The following is a 14,134-nucleotide window of genomic DNA, read 5'->3' on the forward strand; positions in this document are numbered from 1 at the left end:
ATTGTTGGCAGACCATGCGCAACCCAATCCATGGTGCGGTCCGTTTGGATAGATAGAATATCTCTCAACTCTCCCAAATCTTGAGGCAATGTTTAAGGGGGAATGGGTCACGCATCACCTTGCATGCATGAGAACCGGACCATCTGTTTGGTGGGCCACACCCCACAAAACAAAACAACCAGATTGTCTACGCTGCCAAATGGAGGATCATGGGCGTTTAATGCCCACCACTGATGGGTCAGACTCGAGAGAAACAAGCATGCCCTACAAAGATGAGAGTTTTGGATATCTTGGGCACTACTGAGTCTGCACTGAGTAAACTCAGTTTAGACTGCAGTTCAAATTCAGTCTCTGGATAAATGGTGAAACCACCAAATACATGGGCTTTTCTCCTGATTAATAATACAAAAGATGAGGGATGCGACCTGAGGCCTGCAGCCCTCCCACATTTGCTGCATCAAATCCGAAGCTTCTTCCCAGGTTGCAAGTCTTCTTCGTAATGGTCGCCGTCATCGTGGCCATCGCCTTTCTCCATCTTCTTCCGTGCGAGGATCTTGTTGATCTTGTGAAGCTCATTGGTGAGCTTCTGGTCCTTGTTCTGCTTCCTTGTCTTCCGGCCATCCTGCATCTTCACCCCAAACTGGAATGCGGCTTTCGGCATCGCTTCCTTCTGCTCGTTATACGTGGCCCACTCCTCTTCCGTCTCGAAGTCCCACCGATGAAGGCGGCCCTTGGCCTGTTGGAATGTTTGATGACATAGCTAATCAAAATCCACAGTAACGCTTCACAGCAGCCATATTTTACAACTAACAGATTAAGAAGAGTTAGAGATTTAAGATGATGTTCCTCCGACAGATGCGGTACCTCTGGCTCAAATCACAGAAACGAATCGCCTGTAACCAGCGTGACAGGATTCCTGGATATCGCAATGTGCGAAAATCAGATGCAGGGCCCAAGGTGAAAAGGGTAAAAGCCTCATTTCACCCTACAGAATCTCTTGTGGGCTCTGCATCTAACAAAGGCACATGACGCTTTTCCACTGGGCCATGTCTGCAACATGAAGCCATCTGGATGACAATTTGGAGCGGAAATTTTCCCTTTTTTTCATATGGGTTCCCAAGAAAAGCCACTTAGATGTTAACCCTCCCTCAATTCTATGTGCGTATAATGTATGATCCAAAACAATCATAATGGTGATTTGAGGAACAGTCCATCACAAGTGGACTGGGGCTCGCCCCACATTGGTCATTTCCTCCATATTGAGTTGGGTTACTGCAATCCAATTCATTTGATCATCCAAACAGACCCTTTGAGTGGTTTTCTCTGGGGTTTCCATTGTCACAGCAATTTAAGAACTAGTGCAGTTTTAAGGAAACAAGTGAATCCGGCAAATTCTTGCACCTTCTGAACAAAGTACAATTTTGAAAGGAAAGATATCTTACCCGACCGCCCATATCCATCTTAGATAAGTCATCTTCATCGTCACTATCCACAACTTCACGGTTATACTCTTGATACCCGGGATAGCATTCGGAGTAACTCTCTGAAATGAAATTTGGATCCTTCTCCCGAGCATCCTTTTCCCTCAATTGTTGGAGCCTCTGGTCATCACGCTTGAAAACAGAGCCCAGGCCCCGATCCTTGTCTTCTTGAGTCATGAAACGTGGATCCTGCAGTACATTGGCTCCTGACTGTGGATCGTACTCTTGCAGATTTTGCTGGAGGTACTGTTCAGGGTAAGCCAATTGCTCGGCATACTGATAATCTTGCCATTCTCCTTGGTAGGCAGTGGCTGCTACCTGCGCTTGTATGGCATCATACCCATTCTGCAAAAAACAAAAGCAAAAAACCAAAAAGAGAAAATGAAAACAAAAACATTCAAAGAAGATTAAAAATAACAGTGGAGATGAAATAAAGCTGTAGAAATGAAACGAATGCATGAAAATGTTGACTATCCATGATATTACTGAAGTGCCGAAGGTGCTTTGAAACTGCTAAAAGATCCATCAATTAGAGCTCGTTTTGACACACTTCTTCAGAGAGGAGTTCCCAAAAAATGGGGGCTGAAGCTAGCTTTTTCGGCAACCAAGTCCACATTTAAATGCCTATTTTGTCAAGCGAGAGATGAGATGGGGGTTTGCAAGTGCATCCAAATGGACAGCATGAACAACAATTTGGATCAAAATGGCGTTCTGGCCTCAAACACCTTTTTAGAGGGTGTGTCCAAACAGACTTAAATTCCTCTGTAACAGAGTAGATAATGCCATTTCTCATAAAGACAATTCTTCTGAAGAAAGCCTAATTGCCTGGAAACAGTTGGATTTTAATGGGAAACCAAAGGCAACATGACTGTTTCAACAAAATTTTGGTGTAGTAAAAGAACAGATAGTGGAAGTAGCCAATTTTGCAATGATAGAGTTGGCCCCACATCATTCTGGTCACTTGGTCATCGACCACACATGTACATCAAATGTGGATCAGTCGTCATCTTTTTTAGCCATCCATTTTTTGCATACATGTGCAGTCCAACTGATGCCTGATCTTTTGGGCCATTGCACACAGTGGGGCTCTAAGTTTGATAACAGAGATCAGTCGGATTCTCGAGAACATGAAGAATTCAGCAGAAAAATCTGTTGAAAGCATCAAACATAGAGCCATCAAGTGGCCTTTATCGCATTTGGAATTCTGAAGGGTTGTGGCTTCAGATCTTATTGGAGTGGATGGTAATTGCTAACAGTAAAGCTTCATGTGGTAAAATAAGAAGTGATTGGACTAGTCATCTGCCCAGTGGTAGAAATTGAATTTCAATCACTCCTCTCTTGGAAACCCAAAGCCACATGGTATAGGTGAGGAGGGGCGAGCAACCATTTGGAGTTTTGGTAATCCGATGGATCAAACAAAGAATGTTACTCCATGTAGGCACACACTTAAACAAGATACACATGTCAAACCAATGCTTACATGATTTCCAACCTTGCTTGATTTTTGGGCTAGTGCATGTAAAAAGCCGGGTCTACATGTTGAATGACATGGATCTTACACAATTTCTACAGTTGCAAGTGTTGTGCACCCGTGCATTGTGGGGTTCCCTGTGAGTCATATATGAAGTGTACAAGTCACTTGAAGATAAAAGAGTTGGTGGAGTTTGATCATTGCAAATAGTTCTGAAGTTGCTTCCATGTAAAGGACTGACAAAATTGAAATTAAACTGCATGCAAGCTACTATGTAAGTTCCATCATATTGAAAGTGTTAGAATGGTCACACGTGTGGACACATGTGACGTGTCAACACGTGTGACATGATCACAGGTGTAGTCATCTTGATTGGGTTTAGTCTTTATGCATTTGGATAGTGTGTACATGGGTCTTTTGCTCTCTGGTAGTGTGCTGTCTTGTAAGGAGGGTATTCTTGTAATTTCACCTCTCAATTGAAAGCCCTAGTGGAATAAAACAAAAGGTGGGGCGTGTGGGGCAGTTTGTGCTCCTCATTCTCTCTCACGTTTTCCTCTTTCTTCATCTCTTCTCTTTTTTTTCCATTATTTCTTTCTTCTCCAAGATCGACATGGTATCAAAGCGACGTTGATCCATTTTTCTTCTTGATCTCTCTCTTCTTTATCTTCTTATTTATTTATTTTTCATTCTCTCATTGCTCAATTAAAAAAGAAACCCTAACGTATAAGGCCTGCTTTTGCATTCTACCTGTGTGATGGGACAAAGTGAGCCATCTTCCATCCAATATGCAATCTACGGTCAGTTTTGAGGCATGGGATCAGATTTGAAGACTGTATATTCAGAAGTTTCATGAAGTTCTCCTTTATTGGGTTGATTGAGACAAGTTGAAGCTCTGCAGCAGGTATTGATTTAGTAGGTTACTTTATTGGAAGATTTGCGTTCAAGAAACATTATTTGTTGGTGTTCAGATGGATTCCAAGAATGATCCTACGAGCAGTATTTTATTCTCGTCGGATTTCGTGCCTCTTCAAATAACATCAACGAAATTGAATGGCACGAATTATCTACAGTGGGTCACTTCTGTAGAAGTTTTTCTGACTGGAAAGAGAAAAGTTAAATATTTGATATCACCTAAACCTAATATCGCTGCGACATTTTATGATGATTGGGTAGCAGAGGATTCCCAAATTTGGATTGGCCCCTATATCAACTGGAGGTAAATAACACGTTTCTTCATGATGATTTACTTGAAGAAGTGTTAATTGTCTGGCTTTGTTGCTCAGGGGGAGTCTAATAAAGTCTGCCTGCTAAGAAAATCAATTTATGGGTTAAAGGTCTCCACGCACGTGGTTTGACAAATTCATTTACATGATAATGCAATTTGGGATGAAACACAGTCAAGCTAATCGCTCAGTCTTTGTTAGGCAAAGTGAGACTAGCACTCTGGTTCTTATTTACGTGGATGACATCATCATTACTAGAAACGACGGTAAAAGCATATTCAGTAACACTTCTGTACAAAGGATTTTTCCTACCTTTGGTACTTTCTGGGTATTGAGGTAGTTCGGTCATAATTGGGGATTAATTTATCGCAAATGAAATATGTTATGGACTTGTTAGAAGAGACAGGTTTACTGAGGGCTAAGCCAGTTGCAACTCCCATGGACACAAACTCTAAGATTACCTCCTACAAAGGTACAGATGAAGGAGACCTGTTTGATGATCTAGGTAGATATTGCCAGTTGGTTGGTAAATTGATTTATTTAACCATTACACAACCAGATATTACTTATCCAGTCAGTGTAGTTAGTCAATTTATGCAAGCCCCTCGTTTATCTAATATGGAAGTTGTGTTCTTCATAATTAAATATTTGAAGGGCACCCCAGCCGTGGAATTCTCTACAAGCGAAATGGACACCTTATAGTGGAAGAATTCTCTTATGCAGAATGGGTTGGATTTCCTTCAGATAGGCGGTCCACCATAGGTTACTGTATTTTTGTATGAGGTAATCTTGTTACCTGGAGAAACAATAAGCAACAAGTTGTTGCTCGTTCTAGTGCAGAAGCAGAGTATAGGGCTATGGCCCATACCAGGTGTGAACTTGTGTGGTTGAAGAAGTTGATGTGTGAGATAGGTTGTGTGGTTGATACTCCCATGAATCTATATCGTGAAAACCAAGCTGCATCACATATCGACAATAATCCAGTTTATCATGAGAGGACCAAGCATATTGAAATTGATTGATGCTTCATCAAAGAGAGTCGCGAACAAAGAAATATCAACCTCATTTATTAAATCTGAACACCAAGTTGTCGACATGTTCACAAAAGCTTTAAGTCGAGCTCATTTAGACAGATTTTTTTTACAAGCTGAATATTTATGATATATATGCTCCTGCTTGAGGGGAAGTATTAGAATGGTCACACGTGTGACATGATCACACGTGTGGACACATGTGACGTGTCCACACATATGACATGATCACACATGTAGTCATCTTGATTGGGTTTAGTCTTTATGCATTCGGGTTGTGTGTACATAGATAGGACTTTTGTTCTTTGGTAGTGTGCTTCTTGTAATGAGGGTATTCTTGTAATTTCACCTCTTAAGTGAAAGCCCTAGTAGAATAAAACAAAAGGTGGGCCATGTGGGGCGGTTTGTGCTCCTCATTCTCTCTCACGTTTTCCTCTCTTCTCCTTTTTTTTCATTCTTTATTTCTTCTTCTCCAAGATCAACAACAAGTCAATGGGATGTTGTAACTGGTCAGATGACTAAATTTTTTTATTGTCAGGATATTACTGATTTTGTTCATATCTTAGTCTTCCATATTCCAAATATTTAATGTGATTAATTTTCTTTAAAACTAATAATAATAAGTCTTAGACTTATAATTCGACTTGATCTAGCCATCTAATGATTTTACGATCCAACTCAAATTTTACAAAACAAGGCCTCTATTTGTTGCAAAATGTAGCCATTTGGTCATTTTCTAAGAGAAGCCCATGTATTTTTTAATCAATTTGAGAAAAAAATAATAATAATAATCAACTATGCAATGCTTAAAGGCCCATGATAAATCAATAATTTCAAAAGAACTTATCCAATTTTAAATGAATTGCCAGATCAACTCACTGTTTGTTGCCAATCCTGAGCGAGCTCAGAAGGTGGAACCGGACCGTAAACGGGCTCACTGAAATAGGATTGTCTCTCCTTATTCCGAGGGGACTCTTCCATGTCTTCTGAAACAGGACTTTCATTCAAGTCTTTGCCAGGAACCTCATAATCAATACCATCCCCTAGAAATATGTCGTCCTCTTCCACTCGAGCAATAGGTGGGGCTTGTTTCTCTCTTGAATCGAGGTGATTCTTTCGTAGAGGTGGTGGTGGAGGTAGCATTTCTCTTTCTGCTTGGTGTTTTGATATTCGACCGTCAGGTTGTGAGGGCTTGTTATCCTCCTCATCAAATTCATTGCCAACAGCAGAAAGCTTACCTGAAACAAATGAGCAAGGACATTTTATATAGGACTTATTAATAACTCGCTTTTCGTACAAGTGGCAAACGCATATGGGGTCCGAACCAACCATCAAGTAGGTCCTACCATGGATGAGCCATATCCCAAAATTCACATCCGTTGGATAATCCTACTAGTTGGATTGGGATCATCTGACCTGCCTGTTTTTTTGGAAATGGTTACATCCATGGCCAGGCGGTGAGGCCCTCCTAATAAGCAGGAGTTCCCAAACATGTGACACGTTCACACATGTACCATGAGAAGGGTGCGAGAGTAAGGGGTTGCAAGTAAGACGGCGATACTCCACATTATAATGCCTGGCAAAATTACAAAATTCCATTTAGCCCTGAAATACAGTGAACGCTATCTCATATGGAAGGGTTAGGGGTATTTCGTAGCTTCATGGCTAAAATAAAGAGATGAAGGGCAATATCAGTGATATAATATATCTACCTTTTACATCTCTATCCTTTTTCTTTTTCTTCAAAACCTTCCCAGATGATCCAAGGCGAAGATAAGACATAATTTTGGCGATTCGATCAAGTACAGAACCGTCCACGCTTACAGTAACCATTTCCTGTGTGACATATCCAAAACAAAATCAGACATGCTGTCCCTCCAAAGATAGCCAAGCATCACAGCAGAGACATGGACACCAACCTCTGGAACTGGGCAGTCTGCTTTACTCCTGTGCAATGTCGTAGGAATATCATGAGAAAACCCATCCTCCTGAAATGCATTTCCAAAAAAAAAAATTGGAGTCAGAAATTTACTTTTAAAACAGCATTAAAGAAATGCACGAAAACAATACGACGTGCTCAGATATCAAAGAATGATGGAACAGCAGTTCAACAACATTAATTGTGTAGAAGAGGGGTTAGAAAATATTTCAGTATCCACCTACTTTTTTTCTAACTATAGTACAGCCTCTTAATAGTTATAACATCTTATTGATTTTCAGTCTGAGCTGTGATTGTACCAACCAGAGCATGATTCAAGCCCATCTGTACAGAAGAGTACAAGCACATGCACACGCACATGAACAACCAAAGTGCCTGCAGGCACATGCAGATAACCACAGCACCACCCCAGCATACAACACAAGCACGTGGGGCAACCTTTCCAAGAGGATTCAACTGTGCAAAAATGATGAAATGCAGTTCAATGAACTTCAAATAACTCTATTTTACTTGTTTCAAGAAATAAATGGTGCTTTGACTTGTTTTAAACTTTTCCGAACATTACAAGGTTGTAGTGCAGGAAGATCCTCCAAGCCATTTAAACATTTCGGATTTCCATCAGCTTTTCACTGATACCAACTGGCAAGCCAGGTTGGTCTCAAACACATGCAATCTTGCAGATTTTAGGGCATTCTTCTCCTCCTTCCATGAGAGGCTTACATTCTTGAATCAGTGACATCGCAGACTGAAACCCCTCCTCAAGGCTCAAACTACTGCTGCTGCTACCTAGCCTTCCTTTCTTCCATTTCTACTTCTTTCATTTTTCTGCCTTTCCTCATCTTTCTCTTTTTGCAAAAGCTGGTTGCGTATGGAAACACCACTTTCAGTGTCAATATCAGCAATTGTTTCCCAGCCCAGTTCAACTTTCTAACAAAAGAAAAGTAGATATTTTGGCAAATTATGGCAATCCATACTTGTACACACAGCCATTGTACACAAAGCAAACATCCCCAATTTGAACTGATCAACTGATGGACACACAGTGGAAAGAATGTAACCCAAAACTCACAATAAGTTATCATTCTAACAGTCCAACTGGTGGCCCTTAAATGGATGGTCAAAATGAGAAATAGTGACGGTCCAATTTATTTTTAAAAAAAAATGTACCTATTAATAAGAGCTTGGGATTGTCCAATAAATCTTATTTGAAGCAATGCCACATCTACAGTGGACCAAGGACTTGGACGGTATGAATGAGATGCACAGATACATAAGACATGTGTGAAATGGCAGTGTGCATTGGTATATATGGTGAGTTAAGGGAAAGTCTAACGATGCAAATCACTGGGATGCATAATGCCATGAACCTTGCTATCTTACCAAAGGAAAAAAAAAAAAAAAAAGCGGTGAAGAATAAAAAGACAAGAAAAGCATACCATGTTAAAAATAAATGCCATTCGACCAGGAAGAAACATCTCATTAGTCTTGATCATGCTTTGGGGCTTGACAATCCACTGATACACCGACTGCAGCAAAAAATATATATATATATATCAAGCATGACTAACTGCAGAGACCCAGCTTCATGAAACAATCAACAAAAGTAAATGATATCAAGTCAATGCACCTTTGCAATCGCAGTACGAAATGCCAATGGTTGATCATCCATAGGTACTCTGTAGGGCAACATTTCATTTAGAATCACTACCAGAATACAAGAACCAGATAGCTTAAGAAAACTAAATGGAAACATACAAACAGGCAGACAATACATATCTTGATAACAATAAAACAAACAAGTCAGATCTTTCAAAAAAAAAAAAAACAAGTCAGGTCTTTCAAAAAAAATAAAAACAAACAAGTCAAATCTTTCAAAAAAAAAAAAATTTTAACAAACAAGTTGGTATTGTGTTGACCATGGTTTTTCCAGACTGGTTTCACTATGTGACTCGCCCAGGACCAAAACTCACAAAAAGTGGTTTGAATTGGAATCATTCCAACTTAGACATGCACATACAAGCTTCGGAAGGGTTATCTCATTTCTTTCTCCACCAAAACCGAGTCAACTTGGTTTCAACTGACATTTAAAACCATGGTGTTATCACATATCATGACTTGATTCAGCATCATGGCTTTGTGTTGCTGTTTTGTTAAGAAGTTATTCTTTCTTCTGTGGAGATGGGAAACAAAAGTTTTCACTGAATACATAAAAGTCAAAATAGTTCATAAAATTAGGAAAAGCTCAAAAATAAAAGTTAAATAAGAAGTGATGAAAACACCCCTATTGAACATATAAGTAAACCAAATAATGAAAAAAAAAACTAATGGTGTGAAAGAAGAGAAGGATGCACTTCTAAGCTCTTTATACAAGACACGCACCCTTCTTATCGATACATGTACCCGATAATCACAGTGGACATTCAATCAGAGTAAGAATCACATGATAATGTGTAGTTTTGGAATCAGATTATATTGAGAAATTTTCCAGTAATACAAGATGTAGAGGAATTCAAGGCAGTGGGCATATCTACTCTAGCCAAAGATTTCCGTGGAAAATGACTGACGGGGACCTTGAAAAAATAAATGTAACAGAAGGAATCTTTAGCATGGAGAAAGGTGATTGCATTAGTGGAAAGCTTAAACAAGCTCTACAAGATCAGGGGTGGCAAAGGGTGGGCCCAGAATGATTTTAGGCCTGATTTTTTATTTATTTTATTTTATTATCTGGTCAAAGCAGAAAATACTACAAGAAACAGGTTTTGCTCATCTCTGGCCTGACCCATTGCCATCCCTATACAAGATGCCATAAGCAACAAACAAGGCTTGAAAAAATTAAAAATAATCAAATACATCCTTATGGCACTTGACATATTAGGACTAGTATTCAAATATTTAGAGTGACATGTAAAAACAGACAACCATGAAACACAATGCAACCAACACGAAACCACAAAAGCTAAAACAAATAACGCTAAAAGTTATCAATATGGCAGAAAAAGATAAACCAACTACGATGAGTGTATTCTTATTAAGTTTTCCTAGGAGATGCATTCATATGTGTTTGATATTGCAAAGCATATCAACTACCTAGGTTTGCCATCCGCTGCATCTTCAGCCTCTGGTTTCTTGTCAATCTCAATCTTTAACTTAAAAAGAAAAATAAAAATAAAAATAAAAATAAAAACAGGTTTTGCTCAGCTCAGGCCTGACCCATTGATAGTCCTATACACGATGCCATAACCAACAAACAACGGTTGAAAAAATTAGGAACAATCAAAGATTTCCTTATGGCACTTGACATATTAGTAGTAATCAAATATTTAGAATGACATGTAAAAAGCAGGAAACCATGAAACATAATGCAACCAACATGAAACAACAAAAGCTAAAACAAATAATGCAAAAAGTTACGAGTATGGCAGAAAAGATGAACAAACTACAACGAGTGTGTTCTTATTATGTTTTCTTAGGAGTTGCATTGATATATGCATTCAACATTGCAAAGCATGTCAACTACCTAGGTTTGCCGTCCAATGCATCTTCAGCCTCTGGTTTCTTGTCAATCTCACTCCTTACTTTATGAAGTAAAGCGTAATCCAAGCCCTTGACCAAATGTGTATGTTCCACATCACCTGCAGAACAACTATCCAGTTGAAGTACATTTTTCCCATATTAAAGAATCGAAAAATCAATGGCTAACTGCATTTTCTTCTTTCATGCCCCTTCACATGTGCCACACATGCCAACTAGCAAGTGTGTGGGACATCTGATCGATGGATAAGCAGGACCCGCCCTACAGACTAGGCACATCAGGAATCTACTCAAGTACTGATGCATCATGACCCAATATTTCAGCCAGCCCAAATTCCAACATAGAAAGCTGACTCAGACCAAAAGAATTCCTTAATTCATGCACTCAATAACCAACAGTAAGAATACTGACCTCCAAGATATTTGCTGTTCTCAATGGATATCTTATGTGCATCAGCTGTCCTGCAAAAATAACATGCTAACTGTTAAGTTTTTTGTTAGGGAAAAAAAAAATGTTGATAGATTCGTAGACCAGGTCAGCTGATACGCTTTAAAATCAGTCTATATGTTCCTTTCCTATTTCTTCTATGTCGCAGGGTTGAAACCAAGAAAAGTTTGTTGTTTTCCCAATGTTTCCTAACATTTTCAATGAAACCTTTAATGACACTTTTGGTTAGTAGATGCTATTCAAACCGTTCCTTTTTTATCCATGTCAGCATTTCTTATAGAAGTTAATATATCAGCAAGTGTCCCTACCCATGACGAACTATAATTATTGGTGCCTCCTAGTTTTGATATAATCCTGAAGAACGAACAGAATTCTCACCGTATATCAACAGTTCCAGGAGGAGCTACTGCATGAAATGACCCCAATTCAGTCGGCTCGTAGTCTGGATTCTGGTCTTCTCTGCGTTCCTTAGCACGATCTCGATATTTTGGACCTTCCGGTTCTTCTTGCTTCTCTTCTCTGTTACATGGAGAGAAATCCCTGATTTTAATAAATTGCAACAAAAGCAGAGATAAAAAAAGAATACGCAACAATATTTAGTGTAATAAAGCTAAGGGTGTGCTTGGATCCCCTTTTCCATTTCTCATTAAATCTTCAAAAGATTGGCATTTGTGTTAGAAAAATCCCAATCATTCATCAAGCTCAACATCATGGAAAACACATCCACCTGAAATTTCAGAGCTATTGGACGCCAGAGTTGGCCACAATCTTAAGCTCAAATCCAGATGTAGGTATGCTTCTGACAGACACTGACACCATTGTCAGCACCTATCAGGAGAATATTGCATTAAAACTCATGTGGCAACCAAACACACCCCTAAGGAAATCCAACCAAGAATGGATTTTTTACATTAAGCATCCAGCTAAGGGCCTGTTTGCATCTGCCAAACGCAGATGCAGGCCTGCATCCACCGCCCTGAGTGAGCATGGGTGTAAAAAGGTCTGACAAATTATCATTGCATTCTCACTTTGGAGCTTATTGTGGACAAGAGCGCCAAACAGCTCCATTTCCACAAAATGGGCATTGGATTGGCACGGAGGCATCTGTTCCAATCTCATCGCAGGGGTGCATCCAACAGGCCAAAAGCATTGTAGACACTAAGAATGTAGTCTTTGCAGTGCTTTTGCAAAAGGAGAATGATCTGATTCAAGTCATGTGCTTCACAGAATGATGCAATACTGACCCCAAGTCCCACCCTGATCGATCCAGGACATCCACCTCGTGGGCCCCACCCCAGTTTTCCATGGTCCAAGTACCAGAAATCATAAATGGCATTTTTAGTTCTCCCAGCAACCATTCACACAGACGGACTTAAATTTCTCCAATCCAGGCCGATAATCAGGTCAGCCACATCATTTAATAACTCTTTCTCCAAAAATCCCCTCACCCAATCTCAAAATCTTCACAACACAATCATTGTCTTGTTTTACGATCAAATATGGACCGTTTAAAGGACGGTCATGATCAGCCAACAGCTGAGGCCATCAGGGGAACAGCCCATCCATAAAGTTCCCACAAAGTAAACGGACTGGATCCCCGGAATGTGGGCCCACATGCACAATTTCATAATCCAATCGATCACTACAAAACACTCCACCCTAGATTTCCTCAAAATTCAAAGAGAAATCCTTCCATTCTAATCAGAAATTGAATTTAGATAAAATACTTACTTCCGACGAATCATCTTCTCCTTATGATTTTTCTTCGTTGTCGACATTGTGGAAAAAAATCAATATCAAAAAGATAAAATTCTATGGATTTTCTGCAAAACATGAAATTCTTGTAAGTTCGAGTTCATGAAATCGAGAAAAGGATATAAATTCCAACAAAAATGAAAAAAAAAAAAAAAATTGCAATAAGAAAAAATTAAAACTTGGAAATTTAAGAAAATCGAACCTTGCGAGAAATCTACAACCTCCTCTGATTTTAACGAGTGGGAACGACTGTCGCCCGACTCGAAATTAGGGTTTCCTTTTTTTTTTTCTTTTTCTTTGTTTCTTTTCTTCCGGATAGGGCTTTTTTGCTTTTTCTTTCTGCAGAGAGGAAGGATGTTGAGTAGGAGAGTTGTCTAATACTCTAGCAGATGCTTCATACACAGCCCTAAACGTTGTATGCATTGCTCAATTTAAAGGACGTGGATTGCCTGGTGGAAGTTAGGTGGGCCTAGTACGATGTCCGTGTAACATCCAGTCCGTCCATTAGGTTCTGCAGCTCATGTTATAAGCTGGGGCTGTGACTGAGGCAGATACAAAGCTCAAGTGGGCCACACCACTGGAAACAGTGGCGACGTAACGCCCACCATTGAAACCTTTGTGGGCTATTGGATATTGATAAGATTTGTGCCTTTCATCATAGTTAATCGAACGGTTTAAATGGCACATAGAGACTCCGGTGGGCCCTCTATCTCAACTGTTTCATGTGGTGTGGCCCACTCGAGTTATGCCCGGACATCCACGGTGGGACCCATGAACTATTTTAGTTCCACCTGGTCTTGTATCTGCCAAAAGAACCCATTCCAGGCTAACCCAACGCATTTAAATGTGGTGATTTGAGTACATGCCTAGTGGGCCTGGATGGGATCCTTGTTAATGGGCTGGATCCAGCAATGCTTGGGCCAGCCCAGTTACAACCCCATATAAAACTCATGAGGGACACAACAATTCATATCGAAAGGTGACCCAGCAACTACAATAGCTAAAGACTATCAATGGACCTGGCCGGCCCATCGGGCTTTGCGGCCTTGCCTGCTTTGGGCTGGACTACTAGGCCCGTGTTTAAATTTTAAGCCAGTTTTATAGATGAGCCCACCTAAAATTTGTGGGCCCTCAGGCTGGCCCAACCAGGCCCAGCTTGGGATATTTATGATAGAGTTGTACACGAACAGAGCTAGCTCGGTTAACTTGCTCGACTCAACTCGAAAAAGCCCAATTCAATTGGGTTTGAAGCTAA

General features: G+C 40.0%; 1 protein-coding gene across 1 annotated transcript; it reads right to left on the bottom strand.

Moving 5' to 3' along the window:
* Positions 1–212: 212 nt before the first annotated feature.
* On the bottom strand, positions 213–13,201 carry LOC131226778 (suppressor of mec-8 and unc-52 protein homolog 2). Its single transcript, XM_058222505.1, has 12 exons — positions 13,082–13,201; positions 12,856–12,947; positions 11,503–11,643; positions 11,089–11,138; positions 10,663–10,777; positions 8,773–8,821; positions 8,582–8,671; positions 7,126–7,194; positions 6,919–7,042; positions 6,086–6,444; positions 1,443–1,826; positions 213–736 (listed from the first exon to the last, which is right to left on the bottom strand). Exons 2-12 carry the CDS (start codon positions 12,900–12,902, stop codon positions 458–460), a joined length of 1,707 nt encoding a protein of 568 aa, XP_058078488.1. The 5' UTR covers positions 12,903–12,947; positions 13,082–13,201; the 3' UTR covers positions 213–457.
* Positions 13,202–14,134: the final 933 nt, after the last annotated feature.

Source organism: Magnolia sinica, chromosome 15 (genome assembly GCF_029962835.1).
Source record: "Magnolia sinica isolate HGM2019 chromosome 15, MsV1, whole genome shotgun sequence".
Lineage (NCBI taxonomy): Eukaryota > Viridiplantae > Streptophyta > Magnoliopsida > Magnoliales > Magnoliaceae > Magnolia > Magnolia sinica.